At 39.0% G+C, this 21534-nt stretch overlaps 1 protein-coding gene across 4 annotated transcripts in view; it reads left to right on the top strand.

Annotated features, from left to right (window-relative positions):
* Window positions 1–21534, top strand: part of TASP1 (taspase 1) — a 94983-nt gene that overhangs the window by 24863 nt on the left and 48586 nt on the right. For 3 of the 4 annotated variants that reach the window (XM_075413499.1, XM_075413496.1, XM_075413497.1), the window contains 2 exons: window positions 1903–1982; window positions 15013–15119. In XM_075413499.1, coding sequence (XP_075269614.1) covers window positions 1903–1982; window positions 15013–15119 — 187 coding nt within the window. The remainder of the gene's footprint in view (window positions 1–1902; window positions 1983–15012; window positions 15120–21534) is intronic. The other variant, XM_075413498.1, reaches the window with a different exon arrangement.

Raw genomic sequence — 21534 nt, 5'->3', positions numbered from 1 at the left:
AAAAAGGTGGATGATCTCTGTGGTGTTATGGGACCTCAATTAGATGTCAGCAGGAGACATCTGCTGCAACTAGTCTAACCATTCTTTGGGAGCAGAACTAGGAAATACTTTCTGCCCATCTTAGGGGAGGGAGAGGAATCTAGGAATTAAGGACACAAGTGCGAGCAAATTAAAAGTCACATTACTTAAGTTTTCAGACATTCGTGGTTGCTTTTTTTGCATTCTTCATAAGTCCTAGAGACTGTTTCTGTGGTTTTAAGTATTAAAAAGGCAATTGTGAGACTGCTTGTAAAATGTGCTTCTTTTGAGTGATCTGTGCTATTTAAATTATGTAAAACTCCTAACATTTGAGCTTGCTACTTTCTCCACCTACCCTTCCTCTTTGTGTAAATTGTTTTATTGAACAGGAAATGCTTATTCATTTCCAGAGAATGTATTGTTAGAAGACTTTTCTTTTGGAGACCAAAATCACTTTCTTTTAGTCAATGGAGAATACTAGTTATTTAGATTTGGCTACGGTTCGCATTTCTGTCGTACATTAATGAAGGTGACAGCTTGTTTCTTGAGTGCTAGCTTACCTAATAGGAGACACTTGAGTTCTCCCAAAGTACCCAGTCACTTATTCTACAGTATCTTGCAACATGAACATTATTTATCTGGAGCTGCACTAACGGTGATAAGAAATGTTTATTCAACAATTCAAATTCTTATCTAGATAAACTCTTTTTGGCACTTTTGTAAGGAAAGACCGGACACACCTCTTGTATTGGTTGTCATAGAGAAGATAGAAATTACCACCTCAAAATACTATTTACTGGAAGCTGCAGGTGTCAGATATAACACTGTCAAGAAAACTTCAAACACCATTAATGCAAACAAATTTGCTATGTCAATAACATCCTCAGAAGTTGTAGTGCTGTGTGGCCCCAAGGACTTCTTTATAGCTGAAATAACTTATTTGGCCTCGTATTCATAATTTTGGTATTACTGTAAAACTTCTTGAAATTACTGTAAATTCTCAGTCGTCTTGTCTCCTTTAGGCAGTTGTTTTATTTTTACTTCAAAAGGGAGATATGAGGGTATGATTGGAAATATTTGTCTTTTACCATGTTGCTGTGTTGGTACTGTTGTGCAGCAACTTTCTGAAAATGTGTCGTTTCCAACTACCACATTCCTCTTTTCAAGGAAACAGATTAATGTATTAAATGGGAAAGAGTATAGATAACTGAGGCGCTTTTTTTTTCCCCTTAAAAATTGTCTATATGTAATTTTTTTCCTATCATTCATTGTCATGGTAGTGCATCCTGTCTCGATACTGTATAATGTTCTAGAAACTGACTAGAAAAGAACTTCTGAAATTGTTGGGTTTTTTGCAAATACATTAAAAATTCAGTAGACTTGACTCTATTGCAAATGCTTGATGAGACTCATGAGACAGACCTTTATCCTTCTAAATAAGGCTTATTTTTTAGCTTGTGTTGGAATTCTCAAAGGACTTCTTGATATTTGTGTGGCATTGTCTGACTTTATCGGAAATACCTTACCACTCTCACCTCATTCATCCCATGTTGTTGGTCTTCAGGATCTTACTAAGTTGTTACGGAGAGCAAGACTCTAGATGGCTTTGTCCTGGTTTAGCTGCAATGAAAAGCTGGTGCTATTTGGTAATTAATTTAAAATTTAATAGCACGTGTTTTTATCCAATACTAAACTTAACGTCAGAGCTGCATAGTCTTTTACTGAAACTACATAAGGTTGCTAAATGTAATTATAGCTGACATTTCTGCAAAATGTAGACAGCTAACAATTTTAAAATGACCAAACCAAGTAGAAAAAATAATTGCAAGAAAAGGGGGATTTGTTATATGGTTTTGTTTAAACTCCCTCTTCTGTGTCTCCTAGCTTTTTAGTTGGTGAAGGAGCTTACAGATGGGCAGTTGATCACGGGATACCAGCATGTCCTCCAGGTATCATGGCTACAAGTGAGTAAACTGGTGGTGTCCGTAGGAAGAACAGGACAGAGTAATTTTAAATGGTGCCTCATGTTTTGAGGTGTACGTCACTTCACTGTTCTTAACATTCAGCTAGCTCATGGTATTACAGTATATAAGGATGCTTTAAGTTTACTGATTTTCTATAAAGTGTCTAAATAGAAATAATTATAAACTCCAGCTTCATTTTAGCAACATCTAATTCAAGTGATTTTATGATTCTAGGATTAAATCCGATGAAGGATGACTTTTACCGAAACATAGACTCTTTAATAGCTCAGTCCTACAAGTGTTCAGTTGTGATCCATCTTGGATCCTAAAAGCAGCGACTGGCCATGTATCTAAATTCAGCAGGTGCCAGTTTGACTCATAGAGATAGGTGTAACTATAGAATCTGAGTCTTTGTCCAGAGCAGCTCTAGTCTAAATGGGCTGTCAAATTCAGTTGCCTTTTTTTTTTTTTTTTTTTTTTTTTTAACCTAGGTAGGCTTTGCTTTCGTCTAACATGGTGGAATAACCCGACCCAGAAAATGAACTTGGATTATACTGTATATTAGCAGTAGTCAGGTCTTTTTCAAAACCTTTTTTTCTTAAAATAAAAGAAGTTATTATGTTATATTGATACATCATCTATAAACTAGGCTAAAAATTAGTGCACTTTTACCTATGGAAAGGAGAATGTGGTTCCCCTTCCTTCACTTCTTCAGTCCCCCTCCCTTTTGGAAAGTGCCGTTACTACTAGCCTGTAAATTGCTGTAGGTGAAAGCATGCCCTGTGCTTCCAGTTGAAATTATGCTGGAAAGAAACCAGAGATCGTTACTCAAAGGAGGAAGAGAACACAGACGATTACAGAATGTTTCTTTATTTTACAGTAAACAGTATTACTGCATGAAATACGTGAGCAGTCCCTAAACCAGAGACTGAAATCCATGGCTGCCATTATGTAGATAAATATCCAGAAATTTCAGTTCAAAGTTGCTAATACTCAGTACTTAAATGTAGCCCCTGAAACAGTACCATTTGATGTGATCATGCCAATTTTCATACTCATGATGCATTTCATTTTGAACAGAAAGTTTGGATTTCTGGTTCCACATGACTGAATCTTTTGCTCTATCCATCTGCTGTCCAAAGTGGCATTTGCACAAAAACTTTTTGAGCTCAGTTAAGCAGAACACCTTTATTTCTGTGACTCTGGAAAGAACAAAAACACTTTAAAATTTGGGATTTTTTGTAGTGTTCTCCCCTCCCACCCCGAAAGGAGTTGCTACTCATGTGTAAAAGATACTCTAGAAGGAAGGCTTCTTGACTAATTCTGTTTGCATGCACAAAAGTTTCCACCATTTCTAGTACCGGTGTGTTTCTATTGTGACAGAGGTGATTAGATTGTAACATTAACAAATGTTACCTTGCTAGCTAAAATGCACCCTGGTCAGAGCAGATCTTCAGGTTATGGTTTAAAAATAAGGATGACTGCTGCTAGTTTGGTTTACCTAACCCAGACTGTGAATTTACATTGGAATAACATCAGAAGAATAATCCTAGCCAATATATTTTCACAAACCTACTCCAAAACACCAGTGATTTCTTTTTGTCTCCTCAGTACATTCAGCATACTTCTATTTAGCAAAACAATTTGTGTTAATTAAAACAACCATGACTGGGAAGTTAATTGCAAAGTCAATGCAGAAATGCCATTTGCTGTTTCAATGTCAGTGAAAAAAATATTGGTATTAAAGTTGCCAACCCCCCTCCGCTCCTCACACCCTCCACTTTGACCCAGCTTTATGCATACTGAAACACACACGTATGGTTATATGCTTGAGCCATTGCATAGGGTGAACCTGTTCTAGGAATGAACTGATGCTGTGAAGCAGGCTGTGACTGTTAAGACTTGAGTGTAGGCTATGTGACCCTTTTGCTGGAAGAATGGTTTCAGATTAAGGTAATTGAAGGTTATGCTGAAAAAATCAGTTGCGGAGACTGAGATTAGATATTCTTTGTTATACTGAGCAGATTGCTTAAAAATGGATTCTTCACGGATGTTCTCCAATTCTGTTGCTTGACCTGAGCATAAATAATAGTCTATGTCTAACTGGATTTACAGTATTGTAAATATTATACAGACTGTATTTGACAATTACAGTCTTGTGCTTCAGTTTCCTTTTCAAAAAAGATGAGATGGCAGTTTCTGCTGTTTAAGTGCCTAAAATGGATACATAGGAAAACAATACTAGTTCATGTTAAGACTGCATTATTAGCCATTCTAAGAGCCATCTGGGAAAAGATTGCTAGAGCAACTTAAAAGTTGTCATATTTCCTAAGATTTGACTGCACTTAATTTTGCAGTATAGTTGTTAATGGTAGTATATCTGATTTTTTTTCTTTAAAAAACCCAAAGCAACAGCAAGAAAGAGCGAACAAAAACCTGAAAAATCAGTTCCAGAAAATGTTTTGCTGATTTCCATACCAGTCCTTAGCAAAGCTAGTCTTGTAACATGTAGACTGGTCAGTGAGGCTGGAAAGTAACCGTTAACACCATGTGTGACAAAGTGGAATTGCTATAGCTAAAAAGAAATTGGAAACTGTCTCACAGGTAACATGTAAGAAAGCCAAAATAGTGTTTTCTAGTGTTACCAGAGGAGGGAAGGTTAGACGTGCTTAAGAAACAATTAAAGAGAATGTTGTTTCTATGCAACCACAGAAGATCTCATCTGAAGCAATCTATTGCATTGAACAATGTAACAAACTTCAAAAAAATGGGAGGCACTTTGATTGTGCTTGCTACAATTGCTATGGTAGGGTTTTCATAGAGAATTGGGGGTAAATTAAGTTGAAATTATGTGACTGTAGAGTGGCTCTGTAAAATGAAGCACTGAAGTAGTTGCTAAACAGCAGGAAAAGATGTTTAGTAACTTAATTACGAAAAACCAAACCCAACCCCCCAAAAAACCCAAATCCAAATCTCAGACATACTTGCAATACGTATTAGCAGGGAGAACTAGGTGCATATGTTTTGGCTTCTCTATGCTGCACATGGAAAATACGTTCTTGCAGTCACATTATTCTGTCTCCCTTTTCCCGGAGCTAAGATGGCAAGAGTAATATTATACAATATTATACATGCTATAAGGCCATGGGATTGTGTGGTTGGTTTTGCACTGATGGAGCTCTCCGTATGATCAGTTACAAAGAAAGCTGCACGATCAGCTTTGTGGTCGCACTCCATAATTCTCTCAGAACTATCAAAGTATCTAAGCACTGAACTGAAATGATGTTTCGAACCATGTTACTTGTTGAACTACATCAAGGTTATGTCAAGGCTCACCTGCTTTGTCATCTTCCATTTGCCAAGTGTGCAAGGAAATGGGATTTCTATCGTTAGTAGAATCTGCTGGCTTTCTAGTATAGTGAGTGGGTGGGGTTTTTTGGTTTTTTTTTTTGGTTTTTGTGATCTGCCTGTGTTGCCTACAGTCTGCAAGAAAGCTGAATTTATTAATTCCTCCTCATACTAGAGCTTAATTTCTGCCAATACTAGCTTATGCTAGAGCTTTGTTACCCTGTGCTAGAGAGACTGCTTTGAAAGTGTGGTCAAAGTTTTAAGAGTGTAATTACATTTTAGAAATGCTATTTTACTGTATCATGCAACCTCTTATAAATGTTAATAGTATGCTTTACTCTAAATAGCCAATGTAAATTTGAGGTACAGCTTGAACTGTCAGTATCTGTGCCTGCACTTGTAATAACCAAACCACTTTGACCTGAATTTTTCTGTTCAGCCTATAGTAGATGCAAAGGAATTGATTTGGCAAAGATAAAGTAGTGCAAGAAAGTGTCTTACAATTGCTTACAATGTTAAGTCTTCAAAGGGAAAGAGAAGGAAGGTAGCTATTCTTGCAGCAAGCTTGTACCTGTAACAATGTGGAACTGACCATAAGTACTTCAGTATGTTATATTACATTAGAACAAAAGCAGCTGTAGTGGATCCACATAGCTTGATAACTGGAATCCAAGAGTAGCCACAAATGATGCTTAATGAAGAAAGTAAGAACAGAGCAAATATGTACTTCCCTTTCCCTATCCCGTTTGCTATCCCAGACTCTAAATGCCTGAGTCATGACTGGTTCCTGCATACATGGAGGTAATCAGTGGCATTTTCTGCAATGAAATTGTTGTTTCCTCTTGAGCCTGTATTAATTTCTAGCACCTGTAAAAACCTTTACCGCTTAACTATGGGTTGTGTGAAGAACTACCTCTTTTTCATTATTTTGAGACTCGCTGAATAAAATCTGCTGGTTTATTGTCAGGTCACTACTAAGATTCCTTCTTCAGTCAAGTCCTCTTACTAGCTTGAATAACTTAGTGCCGTCAGTAAAATCACGTCTTGTTGTTGAACAGAGTAGGTGCCACTATAGGTTGATTTGGCATTCCACTTGTAAGAACATATTTATTTACTCCTGCTTTATTTTCTATTTTTTAACCAGTTTTGTGTATGTAAGGATATTCCTTTTTATCTTATGGCTGCTTGGCTGCTTTAATGAGGAAGAGCCTTTTCCAGATAAGTGGTATGCAGATTGTCATACTTCTAGTGGTGCTGTAAGTTGCCCTGTCCACCAGTATTGCCTACCTAGCCTGCCTGTCCTCCAAACCTCACCTCAGCCCCAGTTCTCTCCTCCACTATTATTGCATTAAGAAAAAACATTTGCCAGGTTGCTGGAATTGTGCTATGAGGTTCAGACAGTGGCTCAGGGCAGTGGCTTAGACTGTGTTTTGTTTCTTTGTTTTTAGAGTGAGAAAGAAAGAGATTAGAAGAGAAACTCAAGGGTTTGGGGAATTAGGAAGCTTGGTTAATCTGAACACATAACTGATTCTAGGAAGCTAAGAGGTACATTTCAGATAGAAGATTCATGTCTTGTAACAGTGTATGTTACTACCTGTGTTCCATAATATGCAAATTAAATGAGCTTTGTTAAGTGCATGTGTTTCACTGGCAGTAAAACAAAAGAAGAAAAAGGAAAAAAAAAAAAAGCCACGCATGATATAAATCCTGCATGGAACTGGACATAGTGTTGTAGGTTCACTTGCAGTTCTGAAATGTGAACAGCTAAGTGCAGCCAGTAGAATGGCTATAAATTAGCCAGGAAAAAAAGCTGGATTGGAGTACCCAGAAGATGCTTTGAATGAAAATATTACAGGGAGCAGGGAAGGCTGTTTGGTGGAAAAAAGAGATTTCTTCCAGGAAATACTAAGAAATTATATGTTCAGCAACAGTTTACCCTGAGGTCTTGTTTTGAAGAACAGATCAATATAGTAGTGCTTTGAGAAAGAGGGTTTTTTTTTTCATATGCTTTTGATGCGAAGTGTGGGGTTTTTTCCATTCATGTTGCTGTCTCTGTCTAAGTATGGCAACGTGGGAAGTAGCACTAGTAGTCTTCAGTCCCAACACAAGCGCAAGTAGTGGTAATTTGTCATTTAAAATAGCTTTGTCAGAATGAAATTTATTTCCCTCTTGTTTTCATTTGTGCCATTTATTTTAGCAACTGCTCAACAAAATTCTTCACTGGATCATTTTAATTCCTGTGGATTAACTAATTTGCTAGTGTATTCCTTTTTAATTCGCTTCCCTCCAATAGTTGCATTCTCTTTTAATATGGAACATGAAGATAAAATGTAGAAAGTTCTCCTTTCTGCTTCTTTCAGTTGACTGTAAGAAATGTCTGCCATGTGCTTTATGATTGGTCAGAGCTCCATCTGCAAGCCAAAGTTTTAAAAATATTCTTGGATTTTTCTTAGTCTTTTCAATTTACAGTTTGCTTTTAAACAAGGATTGCTGAACAGTCATAGGTTGTGTAATGTTTTGTTGCATAATAATTTGTTAGGCCTGTAATAGAAACGTTGGAGTCCATGTTCATGTTCCCAGCTTGCTGTTTCACTGCTGTAAATAGGAAGGTTTGAGTGTTGTCCCGAACTTGATTTGTGATCTAGTGGTGTTAGAAATTTGTATGTGTTATCTTCTGTTTGAAAACTTACTTGTTCACTTATATAATTTTTTACCTAGCCTGAAAATATGTAAGGGAATAGATGTGGCTTATAAAAGCATGGGATTTTTAAGGAAGCTTGGGCTTTTTACTAAAAACTTCTTGCATTAACTTTGGACAAGAAGTGTTAGTGTACTGTAATAAACAGCTTGTCAGCTACAAGGTTACTTACGCAGACCTAGAATTAACAAATAGATATGTATGAATTTTTTACTGCTATTAAAGTGCCTAAGTCTTGCATTTTGTTCTGTATGTACAGTTCATTAGTTTCAAGGAGTCCATGAATAGGACAATTCTGATTTTCTCTCTAATCGTTTTCCTCTTCCTTCTGTTCTCTGGATCATTTCTAATGGACTGTGAGAGGTGACTAAGAAGAGTTATGTAGAATGGGAAATAAAGTTCTATTCCATTTACTTAGTCACGGTATTATTATTTAGTAGAACTGAGAAGATTTTTGGTTAAATTTTTGCTTGTACATAGTATAACGGTAAAAGGAGTTATGGGAGTGATTAGACTGCCAGAGAGCCAACAGGATGAGTACAAGAGGCTAGTAAAAAACAATGTAGTAAGCGTGTATAAAAGCTGTATTTATTGCCTAGCCATGGTAATGTAGGAGATGCATCTTGTGCTAATGAATTAGGTAATGAAGGTCTTGTGGTCCTTTCTCATCTGGGTACTCGGTAACAACTGAAAACTTTGGAAAATGAGAAAATCTGTAACAGTCTTAACTTTGAGCAAGATGTGCCTGTGAAATTTTTCTTCTGCGTTTATAGATAATACATCGTATTATCAAGCAGACATTCTGCCACCACGTCCGCTAATACCAGACTCTTATGCAGGTGAGTGGTGTTGAGCAGGAGCTACTTCCACCTGTTCTGTGCTCAGCCACTGAACCTTCTCCACACCTAAACCCTACACTTGTCTTGACTTCTACGATTCTGCTGTGACCAAGTATTCTACTCAGTGCTTCCACCATCTAACACACTTAGACCCAAATTGCAGTGCATGTAAGTACAGAGTACACATGGGTAGCTCCTATTGGTATGTTGTGGTGTTGAAGGGAGAATGTGGAGGACTTGGAAGGTGTTTTCAGGTCCTTGAAGATTATTCATTCTTACGGAGGCACCCCGTGCTGCATTGCACGGACACATGATAAATATCGTAAATGTGAGACTGAAGTCCTGAGCTTTTAATAATGTTCTAGTTCTGATACGCTTCTGTTGTCAGTTGTTACATGTCTTTAGTCTGGATGAGTCCTGAGCATGACATTTAAACACTAACAGACAATCATTTTGTAAAGCTGTGGGGTTTTTTGTTCTGTTTTTTTCTTCCTCTCCCAGCAACTGTGAAGTAGTTTTATTTATGACAGTATGTACATAAACGAGAAGGCAAAACAGAATGGCTGGTTGTACTCTGTGGCTTCCGAGACACAATTCTTTTAAAAATGAGTTTGAGCATATGGGCTATTACTGTGTAGGGTAGTAATTGTCAGGGACTTTTATCTGAAAGCACATATGTGATTTTCATCTAAACTTTTAAATCCTTGAGCAAAATCAAAGGATGTTGTACTGAATACTTTTTCACAGATTCCAACAACAATGCCTCTGGACTGTGATCCAAGAATTGTTCAAACTAAAATTCCATCTACTCCCTTACCTCTCTTTTTCTAGCTTTCTCCCCTCCCCAGTCAATAGGCTCTACCTCTCTTGCTTCCCTTATCCTTGGCTCAGGCAACATCAGGTTGTGGTAGCTGTATTGCATTTGTTTTAGGAAAACATGCCTGTCTTCAGCACTGTGGTGTGTCATTTTACTCTTCTCAAGCTTGGAATATGCTGTCTTGTTGAAGAAGGTCAGAGTGGTTTTTGTACTGTCATTTAGGACAAATGAAATTTCTTGTCATCCTTGCAGCACAAAGTTAAGTTTTTGTCTTAGATTTAATGTGAATTATGAATTTAAACTGTGTGTAGGCATTTTCCTTCTATGTATAGTGCTTATTTTCAAAATAGTTTTTCAGTGGACTATTTTTCCATGTTATGTATGCATCATTAACCAAGCACATTAGAATCCAGAATTTTTTTAATTTAAAAAATGTTTTATTGAACTGAAAACCCCATAATATGTTCTTCAACAAGGACCGAACTTACAGGATGTTTTCAGAAAACTTTAATGTCATCTTTCATTTGTTTAGTGTGAAGATCACTTGTGTTTTCTAGTTTCTTTTGTCACTTGTAGAGCAAGACAAAGCAACCAGAGGACTAGCCAGTTTATGGTACTTTTAGTGGTTTTATGTAGACAGAACATCGCAAAGGCAAGAATACACTGAGGGCAGGCAGCCTTTAACTTACTATTAAACTTTATTCCCTTATTACTGGGGGAAAAAAGAAATTAGAATTCAAGACATTTTATGTTCAACTGATCATCTGAAGTTGGGCATAAATGTATGTGAGAGGAAAAAAGAGAAATTGTTAGGCTTTGTTTTAAAATCTGGTCCTTTATTTCACAATTCTTTGATCATTTTAGAGGTATTAGCTGTATTATCTTGCCAAGAGGAATTGTTAATCCCGGATAATAATTAATTCCCCTAAATAATGAAAGGCAATTATTCATTAGTCCTTGCTAAAATGAAATCTTCAACTTTCAGATGATTGTTATTCCTAATAACTATTCTAAAGTTAAATGTAGCCTGAGGGCAAGAATTTCCACTCTAGGAGAAGTCTGAATAGACTTTCTTTCCCTCAGAGTCTGGAGAGGTACGTTTCATGCTAAACTGAGTAAAACATGAGTGATTGAATTAATAAATTAATTCATAAAAATATGGGAATGGAGGCATGATATTAAAAAAACCTACCCTCCACCGCTGAGAAAGAACTTCCCCAAAACATTTCCCCCTCCCCTCCCCCCCAACCCTCAGCTGTTTCTCATCAAAATTCATGTCATCTGGAAGTACAGAACCGTAACTGACACCTCTCTAATATCTCTCTCTAGTGTAACAGTATGGACTTCCCAGTGTGACAAATATTACAATGTCTGTTATAGTAGGAGCTGATGATTAAGTTTTGTAGATATTGTGATGGAGGAAGCTGGGGAAGTTTTATGTATTTTAATAGGGAAGCATGCTAGCTCCTTAACCTAGGCTGTTCTGTGTTTGTGCATTTAAGTGTTACATTACTTAGGTATGGTGGTGTCTGATGCATGGGCGTTGGATAAGAGGGAACTGACATAAATTAGAATATGTGAGATTTTGACTAATTTTTTTTTTTTTTTTAACATGAAGTTGATTAAATATTGGAACAGAGGCCCAGAGGAGTTGTGAAATCTCCATTCTTGAAGGTATTCAGAACTCGGCAAGTTCCTATGCAGCCCTTTTGAATTGGACTTGCTTTTTCTAGGAGGCTGGACTGCATGGCCTTCTAAGATCCCTTCCAACCTACATCATTCTGTGTTGCTAGAAAACTTTCTTCATCTGTCTGTTTGACACGGTCTAATATATAAAAAAAATGCATGCCACACAGTCTCCTGGGGCTCTGGATATCTGATCATCCAGTAAGAGTCCTTGATGCACTGCCTCACTTCTCCAAAGTATGAGAACAGCAAAGTAAGAAAAGCAGTAGAGAGAAAATGCATGACATGTCTTTTCCCCAGCATAGAGTTGAAAAGCAGTTAGGGTACCCAGGAACCGAAAATATTTCTGACACCTGAGGACTGATGCTGTGAAAAGCTGGAGTTGAAGACTCAATAGTCAGCAGACTATTAAGCAGGTATTCTTTATTACGGCACCAGGCACACGGGGGATCTCTCCTCCAAACGTGCACGCCAAACACCCTGTCATTTCAGGTTAAATATAATCACAATAAACATATTCATTATATTTCTTATAAATGCGTAGCATATTCATGACTTTTCCAAGAACTAATTAGCATATGTTAATATATTTCACGCATGTCTGTTAACATCCTCGAGTGGTCTTTGGGGGTCTCAAGATGAAGGCTTATACTCCTCATCACAGTGTCTGCTGGTTGACCTTTGTTTCTGTGCAAACTTAGTTCTAAGATCACGTATACCATGTCCTTCCAAGTTGTTTTGCTCTGGTCTTGTTGCCCTCTTGGTGCCTCTTTATTCTCTTCATTCTCTGTAGCTTGGTGCATCTGTCTTCCCAAGGCCGAGCTGTGCAAATAACATTATTTAGGAGTCTCTCTATCTTAGAGCTTTCCTGTCCCCCCCAAAACCACAAGTCAAGTTTGTCTAAGTAGCGTTATTTAGGGGCCTCTTTATCTTAGAGTTTTCCTGTCTTCTCAAAACAGCATGGATCTACTTTAGTTTAATTACAGTCACTCTAGTAAGTGGAAATTTAAGCACAGTTTTTTCATTAGCCAAAATCATTGCTTTGTGTAGGGTAAAGTCCTCCATTCTGTAAAGATGGACAAGGTGGTACATTGCTAGCCTCATTTCATGCTTGGTATATCTTATTGCCTAGTAAAATATATGCTGCTTTGTTGATAATGACTTGTATTCTGCCCTGTATTTCCTAGCTACTGGTACCACTTTGAATTAACAACGCAGATAAGAAGTTACTGTGAGCAATTAGATCCTTGAAAGCTTTATCTTCAGGTTTTTTCTTGTTTTGAAAAGACATGGAATTGGAACAAGGTAAAATCTGAAAGTTGTTTGATTGCTTAGCTAGAGTCTGAGGACTTTGGTGAATGAAACGTCTCTCAAGAGTGGAGAATTTCACATGGTGTGGAAAAAATAGAAGGGTAAGTAACAACCAGGGTATAGTTGGAGTGATGATGCTGAGAGGCCATATAGCAGCACTCTGTGTAGTTGGCAGGGCGGCTTGGAACTAGCCTGTGCGTTCTCTAGTTTTGATGTGATCTTTGTGCACGTATTTGAAATAGTGATCATGCAAATACTGCAGAAGGTTTCAGGACACCACTAGGATTAGATTCTGGAGCACAAGGAAAACTTCTTGCGTTCATGTGTGAGCTCCTGCACCCTCGTATTTGCCTTGCTTCCTAGGTACCCTTTTTTTCTGAATTGGCAGGAGGCAATGGCAGCAGTAGATAAGAGGCTTAGGCGTATTTATCACTGTGTAATACCTACTTTTGATGAGTACCAAGGCCAGGCACCATTCTTACTCACCCATGTTATGGCTCTGCACATAGGTATTTGCTATATTTATTGAAGTCGTGTCAACTTTAAGTTCTCCTGTTTAAAAATTCTGTTTAAAACAATGTGCTGGCTTGGTTTATTTTGGGGCACTTCTGTTTAACAAATTCTTGATTCTTTGCCTGTTCCCCCTTGTCAAGTGTTTTTTTTTTTACCTCTTGGACCTCATTGCAAACATAGAAATGTGTTGTCCAAAGTAGCTGCATTAACCAGCTCTGTATGGTAGAAAGAGTTCCTTTCTTGGTGGTGGGAGATTAATATGTGTTTACGGTTTTAAGACACTAGTATTCATTAATTTTTTGGAGAGAAATGCCAGCTTTCTCATTACTTTTATGTTATATAGTTGAATAAGTGTGGCAATTTAAGGTCCAGTTTTATGTACTTAAGAACAAGTTTAAAACAGAATTCGCTAGGTGATTTTGGCACCTGCGTGGGGAATTTTCAGAGTAGTAAAATGCTCACTGTCTGTGTAGTTTGAGAATTATAAATGAAAGCTTTGTATTCTGTTGGCTCTGCAAAATTGATTTTATTCATAGGCTGTTCTTGCAACTGTTCCAGTCTTCTGAAGAATAGTGATGTAACTGTACTCAGAATTTCATTTAAAATGACAGTTTCTAAGGCCTATAGACTAAATAGGAAACCTGTGCTTTTTAACTTCCATTGTATTAGTGACTTACCTGCGTATACTCTGTCCTCGTAATAGCTTGATTTTGCATGACTAGACAAGTGACAAAATATGGTTTCTTGCCTCCTTTTTTTCTCTAAATTTCAAAGAGGATGTTAAAACAGTCTGTGGATAATATTAAGTCAGAACTAATTTAAAATAAATATGTCAGTATCTGCAATTTTTTCATGAACTGGAACTTCTAAGATGGGAACATGTAATTTTGATCTCTTAAGCATAACATTTTTTTTTTTTACTCCACTTTAGAGAACACTTTCTTTCTAAATGTGGAATGTAGATGTGGAAAATACACGTTTGTCTTTTCAAGACCTAGGTGCCCTTTAGGCTGCATTGGAAAGATGGGGAAAATCTTTTCAGCAGGGCTTGTTGCGATAAGATAAGGAGCAATGGCTTTAAACTAAGAGAGGAAAGATTTAGACTGGATGTAAGGAAGAAATTTTTTACCATGAGGGTGGTGAAACACTGGAACAGATTGCTCAGAGGTAGTGGAGGCCCCATTCCTGGAAACATTCAAGGCCAGGTTGGACGGGGCTCTGAGCAACCTGGTCTAGTTGAAGATGTCCCTGCTCACTGCAGGGGGGTTGGGCTAGATGACCTCTAAAGGTCCCTTCCAACCCAAAGCATTCTATCATTATGGAACATAAAAATATTGCTAGACTATTATGTGGCTTTAAATATATGGTGATACATACAAATATGCCATTAAGGTAATAAAATGGTAGCCTAATTTTGTGGATATCAGAATGAGCTCACATGGTATATATTTACTTGTCAGCAGTCAACACCCATAATTTTATCACAAGCCACTTATTCCATTCTCTTCTGTGCATTGGTGCTTCTGTGCCAAACAGAGAGATATTTATACCAACATAGCTTCCATATGTGTTCAGCGGCTTGTTTGTGCTAGATATTTTACCCATCACTGTTGCTGAACAATAGTAGAACTTTTTCACGTAGGAAAAGATGTAAGCATTTTGTACTGAAACTTAAATGCTTAGTTGTTGGCTTTTTTATTGATGCCTGTTGCATCAGTAAAAATGTGGGGGACAAGACCTCCAAAATGTCAACTTATCAGTATTTGCTTAATTTAGGTAAATTTTACTTAGTTAAATGCTTTTGAACTATTTTTATAGGGTTTAGTTTAGCAGCTTTTAAGAGGAACAAGAGGAAGCTGGAGTTGGCCGAAAAGGTGGAAACAGATCTCATTCAACTAAAGAAAAGAAGACAATCAAATGAAAAGGTTAGTTCTTGTTTAAAATTTTGTTGTGTCATGCTAAACATACAGCTGATCGCTAATAAATTTTGTGTTGTATACGATGAGACTAATGTGGCATTGGAAGCCACCTCTCCTTGACTGTCCTAATGTTTAGCTGATACAATGATAACTTAATGCAATTAAAACTTTCTGCCTTGCTATTTGAAAACCAAACTGTCACTTTGTATCTTGTTTGTGCTATGAAAAATATTTTGCTGAATTTGAACTGGAAATGTGACAAATGTGAACACAAACAGATAATTATTTACTGAAACATTTTCTTTAGCTTGGGATCTCTGTCACTGTTTCCCACTTTTTAATGTTTCCTGAGCGCACTGCATTATGGAGCTGGAATTGGTGAAATTTGAAATATCAGGTAGGTAAACATGTGCATCTGTGCATGCATCTAGCATTGACCTGGCCCATATTACTTGTACTACAAAACTATTAGGATGTTCCCCTCAGTCTCAGTTTGAATTTAGAGCCTTTGTTACCATTTGAGAATGTCAATCACAGTGTTTGTGTTTACTGTTGATTATTAAAGTGTAGCTCATTAAATTAAATGCCTATGCTCTATTTGGGGCCTGTGGGCTTTCGGATTGGCCACTTCTCTTTGCTTTGGTGAGCTGACTGAATACTGCCTTATGTAGTTGCATATGTTAATATAAATAGTGTTTAAATCCCGGAGAACTGGCAAAGAAGTTGATTATCTGTAGTCTGTGCAAATGCAAACCAGTTATAAATGAGGCATTTTTCGTATGTGTTCTTATATAAGAAGTTTTCCCTAGTAGGTTGCTAATTTTTCTGTTTTCAAGGAGATAAGACCTGTAAAGAAAGTAAGGAAGGAGAGGGGGGGAAAAGTTAGATACTCATTGTGGAACTTTTCCTGTTTACAGGACTTTGTGTACCTCCTTGTGAAACTAATGGTGTTAAATTATAACTGAGGGAGGAGGGGTCTCTGTACAGCATAGATGTTCATGTAATAAGGGGCAAGTCAATGCTTGAAACATACGCCAATGCATGAGCTTACCGACCTGCAATTTGAAATTTCAAGGGCTCCAGAGTCATGTGCAGCGCTTATGGGAGACCCCCAAAGGCCAGTGATGGTAGGTAAAGGAGGTGACCAAATAGAGCTCTACTCACCGGTAAGTAATCAAGTAAGACAACACTCTGTCGACTTTCTGGGCACATCCTGTCTGTGGAGGGTGGGGAACGGAAAACAAACCATGCTATCAATGTGGGCTGCTTGTGTTATCCATAGAATGTAAGATATTTGCAGCCTTACAGGAAATATAGTTTTTCAAAATGAAATAGAAATGAAAAATCAAATTCTACAAGAGCAAATTCTAAAAAAACAAAAGTAGAATAATTCTCTCTAAATTAGAAAAAGATCATTTAGCAAGGATGAGGCATGTGATCTGTCATCCCAAAACTCGTACTGTCAAAGCTGAGCTCTTATTAATGGTTTAAAAATAATTGTTTTAAAAACATTTAAATGCTGGAATAATTAAAAGTTCATCTTCTTGTCAAAGTTAAGCTTTAATTGATAAATACTCATTGAATTTTTTTTTTAGCTGTGCTTCTCTGGAGCTGCAGACGTGTCTCAGCAGGACTCCATAGCTGTTTTATTATCTCGTTTGACTCACCTACTTCAACCCTATGTTGCAGCTTAGCTTATGTGCCTCTTGCCAGTACTACACAGTTGTTATAAATTCTGCTCATATTTTTGTCTATGAAATTTCAGAAGTTGAGAGAAGAGCGAGGTAGAAAGGATGTTAACAAAGTTGAATGGAAATCATAACTAAAAGGCCTATGTGAAGAGATAGAATTGTAGACCAAAAAAGGCTGAAATTCCTTGGAAGTTTTAGCTGGTGATAAATGTCACCAGCTAAAAATTAAACATACAGTTTTAAAAATCACTTTTCAAAGAAAGTTAAAGTATACCGAGCTCAAGAAAAAAGAGAGGCTGTTTAAATTTAGTGAAGATTGTATGGAAAAACTAGGCAATGTAAATTACTAAAGGATTTTTATTTCCTGAGTAAATGGAATTTTCTCTTTGCTGTGTTTTTCATTGTTTACCCAGTGTAGGATTTGTAGAGCATTATACGATTACATACAGGAAGCTCCATCAGTAACTTCACTGAATTTTGAAGGTGTAAAAATCGAGACTTTTTTTTAAGTTGTAGTGACTTATATATTGATTTACATAGTTAAGAAATAATTTTTGTTTATATGTGAATTAACGAAGCATATTCACAGGGGGACTGGCTATGATGTGTTAATTCAGCCAGATGCTGTTCTGAAGTTGTCACCTCAAGCACCAGTAAACATCAGAAGTAATTTGTCTTCTTACTGTTAATCTGTCTTTTACCACAGGAAGTTGTCGTTGAAAATAGCTTAGTAGATTTTGGCTAAAAGCCATATTTTTGGTTAGTCTTCTGCTGTTAAAAAACTTTTTTTACAGCCTTTCTGAAGTTACTTGTAAGAGGAATTGTCCTCTCCCTGATTTGAGTAAGTAGCACTAAGAATTTCCAGTGCACATGATTTTTCTTATAGTTTCGTGTTTGTAAAGCGGGTTTTGGGGGTTTTTTGGTGTTTTTTTTTTTTTTTTTTTTTTAGGCTAGTTATTTAACTGCATAAATAACATTGATTCATAGAATGCTTTGGGTTGGAAGGGGCCTTTAAACGTCATCTAGTCCAGTGCCCCTGCAGTGAGCAGGGACATCTTCAACTAGACCAGGTTGCTCAGAGCCCCGTCCAGCCTGGCCTTGAATGTTTCCAGGAATGGGGCCTCCACTACCTCTGAGCAATCTGTTCCAGTGTTTCACCACCCTCATGGTAAAAAATTTCTTCCTTACATCCAGTCTAAATCTATCCTCTCTTAGTTTAAAGCCATTGCTCCTTATCTTATCACAACAAGCCCTGCTGAAAAGATTTTCCCCATCTTTCCTATAGGCCCCCTTCAGGTACTGGAAGGCTGCTGTAAGGTCTCCCCACAGCCTTCTCTTCTCCAGGCTGAAGATACCCAACTCTCTCAGCCTTTCCTTGTAGGAGAGGTGCTTCAGCCTTCGGATCATCTTCATGGCCCTCCTCTGCACCCACTCCAACAGGTCCATGTCATTCTTGTGCTGGGGGCTCCAGAGCTGGACGCAGTACTCCAGGTGAGGTCTCACCAGAGCAGAGTAGAAGGGCAGAATCACCTCCCTCGACCTGCTGGCCACGCTGCTTTTGATGCAGCCCAGGATACAGTTGGCCTTCTGGGCTGCGAGTGCACATTGCTGGCTCATGTCCAGCTTCTTGTCCATCGGTACCCCAAGTCCTTCTCCTCAGGGCTGCTCTCCATCCCTTTTATCTCCCAGTCTGTATTGATAGCAGGGGTTGCCCTGACCCGTGTGCAGGACCTTGCACTTGGTCTTGCTGAACCTCATGAGGTTCATGCATGCCCATTTCTCGAGCTTGCCCATGTCCCTCTGGATGGCATCCTGTCCTTCTGGCTTGTCAACTGCACCACTTAGCTTGGTGTCATCTGCAGACTTGCTGAGGGTGCACTCGATCTTGCTAAGTCATTGATGAGAATGTTAAACAGCACTAGTCCCAGTACGGACCCCTGAGGGACACCACTCATCACCAGCGTCCATTTGGACATCGAGCAATTGACCACTACCCTCTGGATGCGACCATCCAATCAATTCCTTATCCACCGAACAGTCCACCCATCAAATCCATATTTCTCCAATTTAGAGAGAAGGATGTTGTGGTGGACTGTGTCGAAGGCTTAGCAGAAGTCCAGATAGATCACATCCATAACTCTTCCCTTGTCTGCTGACCTAGTCTCACCATCATAGAAACCCACCAGGTTGGTCAGACAGGACATGCCCTTGGTGAAGCCATGCTGGCTCTCTCGAATCACCTCCCTGTCCTCCATGTGCCTTAGCTTCTTGGAGGATCTGCTCCATGATCTTCCCAGGCACAGAGGTGAGGCTGACAGGTTGGTAGTCCCCAGGGTCCTCCTTTCTACCCTTTTTAAAAATGGGCACAATGTTTCCCTTCTTCCAGCCACCAGGAACTTTGCCTGACTGCCATGACTTTTCAAACATCATGGAGAGTGGCTTGGCAATGATATGAGCCAATTACCTCAGGACTCTGGGATGCATCTCATCAGGTCCCATAGATTTATGTATGTTCAGGTTCCTCAGGTGGTCACGAACCTGGTCTTTCCTTTCAGTGAGAAGGGCTTTGCCCCTCTGGACCCCATCTTGCAGTCCATCAACTGGGGAGGGTCGAGGAGAGAGGTTGCCAGTGAAGACGGAGGCAAAAAAGTTGTTGAGTACCTCGGCCTTCTCCTTGTCTGTTGATACGAGGTTACTGTGCTTGATCATTGGGAGGTATGCTTTGTTTAACCTTCCTTTTCTGGTTGACGTACCTGTAGAAGCCCTTCTTGTTATTCTTGGCATCCCGTGCCAAGTTCAGCTCCAGCTGCACCTTGGCCCTCGTGACCCCATCCCTACACAATTGCCCAGCATCCCTATACTTTTCCCAAGATACCTGTCCCTGCTTCCACTGCCTGTGCAGTTCCCTCTTGCCCTTTAGTTTGACCAGCAGGTCTTGACTCAGCCATGTTGGTTTCTTCCCTTCCTTGCCTGATTTCTTACACCTGGGGACTGAGAGTTCCTGTGCTCTATGGAAAGCATCCTTAAAGATCTGCCAGCTCTGTTCTGCCCCCCTGTCCCTGAGGACCTTTCCCAGGGGGTCCTTCTGACTAACTGCTTGAAGAGCTGGAAGTTTGCTTTCCTAAAATTTAGGGTCCTGACTATACTGCTCGCCTTTCCCATATCCCTCAGGAGTGTGAACTCCACCAATGCATGATCACTGCAGCCCAGGCTGCTTCTGATCTTGATGTCACCGATGAGCTCACTTGTACTGGTGAGCATCAGGTCCAGTAGTGCATCCTCTCGGGTAGGGGTGTCAATTACCTGGCTTAAGAAGTTGTCCTTAATGGACTCTAGGAATCGCCTGGATTGCCTACAGCTCGCCGTGCTGCTTTTCCAGTAGATGTCGGGGTGGTTGAAGTCCCCCAGCAGGACAAGAGACTGTGAGCGTGAAGCCTCCTGCAGCTTGGAGGAAGAAGGCTTTGTCAGTAGGCTCCCATTGGTCAGGTGGCCTGTAGTAGACACTGACGACCAGGTTCCTTTTTTTGCCTCTGTCTCTGATTCTTACCGATAGGCTTTCGACCTGTTCATGGCTATTCTTCAGGGACAGCTCTTCACATTGTATTGATATATTGATGTAGAAGGCGACGCCTCCACCCCTCTTTCCCCGCCTGTCCCTTCTAAACAGCCTGTAGTAGTTGATAGTCACACTCCAGTCATGGGATTCATCCCACCAAGTTCCAGTAAGGGCAATTGGATCATAGCTTTCTGGCAGCACAGTAGCTTCCACCTCTTTCTGTTTGTTTCCCATGCTGCGTGCATTTGTGTAGAGGCACTTCATCTGGGCTGTTGGCCTTGTCACCTTCACAGAGGAACACCCCTGTTTTCCCTTGGTGTGTTTCACAGAAGCTTCCTTGTTGGCACCTACTACCTCAGGAGCTCCCAGCTCATCTCTGCAAGACTTTGACTGTGCTGCAGTGTCCCCAGCACTCCTCTGGGCAACAGGCTGGGGGCCTGTACCAGCACCCTGTCCCTCCAACCATTGTGTATAATGCCTTTATGTATAATACCTTTTGCATAATGCCTTTCTGTGTGGAGAAGTACCGGAAGTTCCTTTTGTTAAATTGTGATTAACTCTTTATTCACTGGTTCAGAAATCACAGGGTTGTCAGTACAGTTTACATATGGAGAAGACGTTTAGTACTAAACTACAGAATAGATTCATGGTGTCACGTGTAAGTCAGTAATGTTGAAGTGGGAACAAATATAAAAATAGGTCTAGAGTAGATCTGACAATGTATTTTTCCCATTGGATGTGGAATATAACTGATCCTCCCTGGCTTTCAGTTTGTTGAGTAAGGATAAATATATCATCAGTTGTGATTCTTGTTCTGATCACAAAAACCTCTCAGACTTATATTACTGAGAAGGAAAGTGTGGGCCAGGTTAAAAAAAAAATGCTTCCCTTAAAAATTGTTTCCAACCTCTGAAGCTGCCCTATCTAAAAATAAAGTAAGCCAAAGCAAGCAAACTGTACCACTGAACGGACAGCAAATAGTGATACGAAATAGATCTTCTTTTAAAGCAAGTAATGGTGAAGAAAGTTTCCATGCAACATATACTTGTAAATGCTTGGGTTTTTTGATTAAATTATCTTTAAAAAAAAAAGATAAATTAGTAATACAACTACTGAGGGCAAATATTTTATGCATATGAGAGCTAAAGTGGAAGACGGATGTCAGATTGAGCAA

This window comes from Opisthocomus hoazin, chromosome 2 (genome assembly GCF_030867145.1).
Source record: "Opisthocomus hoazin isolate bOpiHoa1 chromosome 2, bOpiHoa1.hap1, whole genome shotgun sequence".
Classification (NCBI taxonomy): domain Eukaryota; kingdom Metazoa; phylum Chordata; class Aves; order Opisthocomiformes; family Opisthocomidae; genus Opisthocomus; species Opisthocomus hoazin.
The sequence above is the reverse complement of the archived record's forward strand: the minus strand, read 5'-3'. Positions and strand labels throughout refer to the sequence as shown.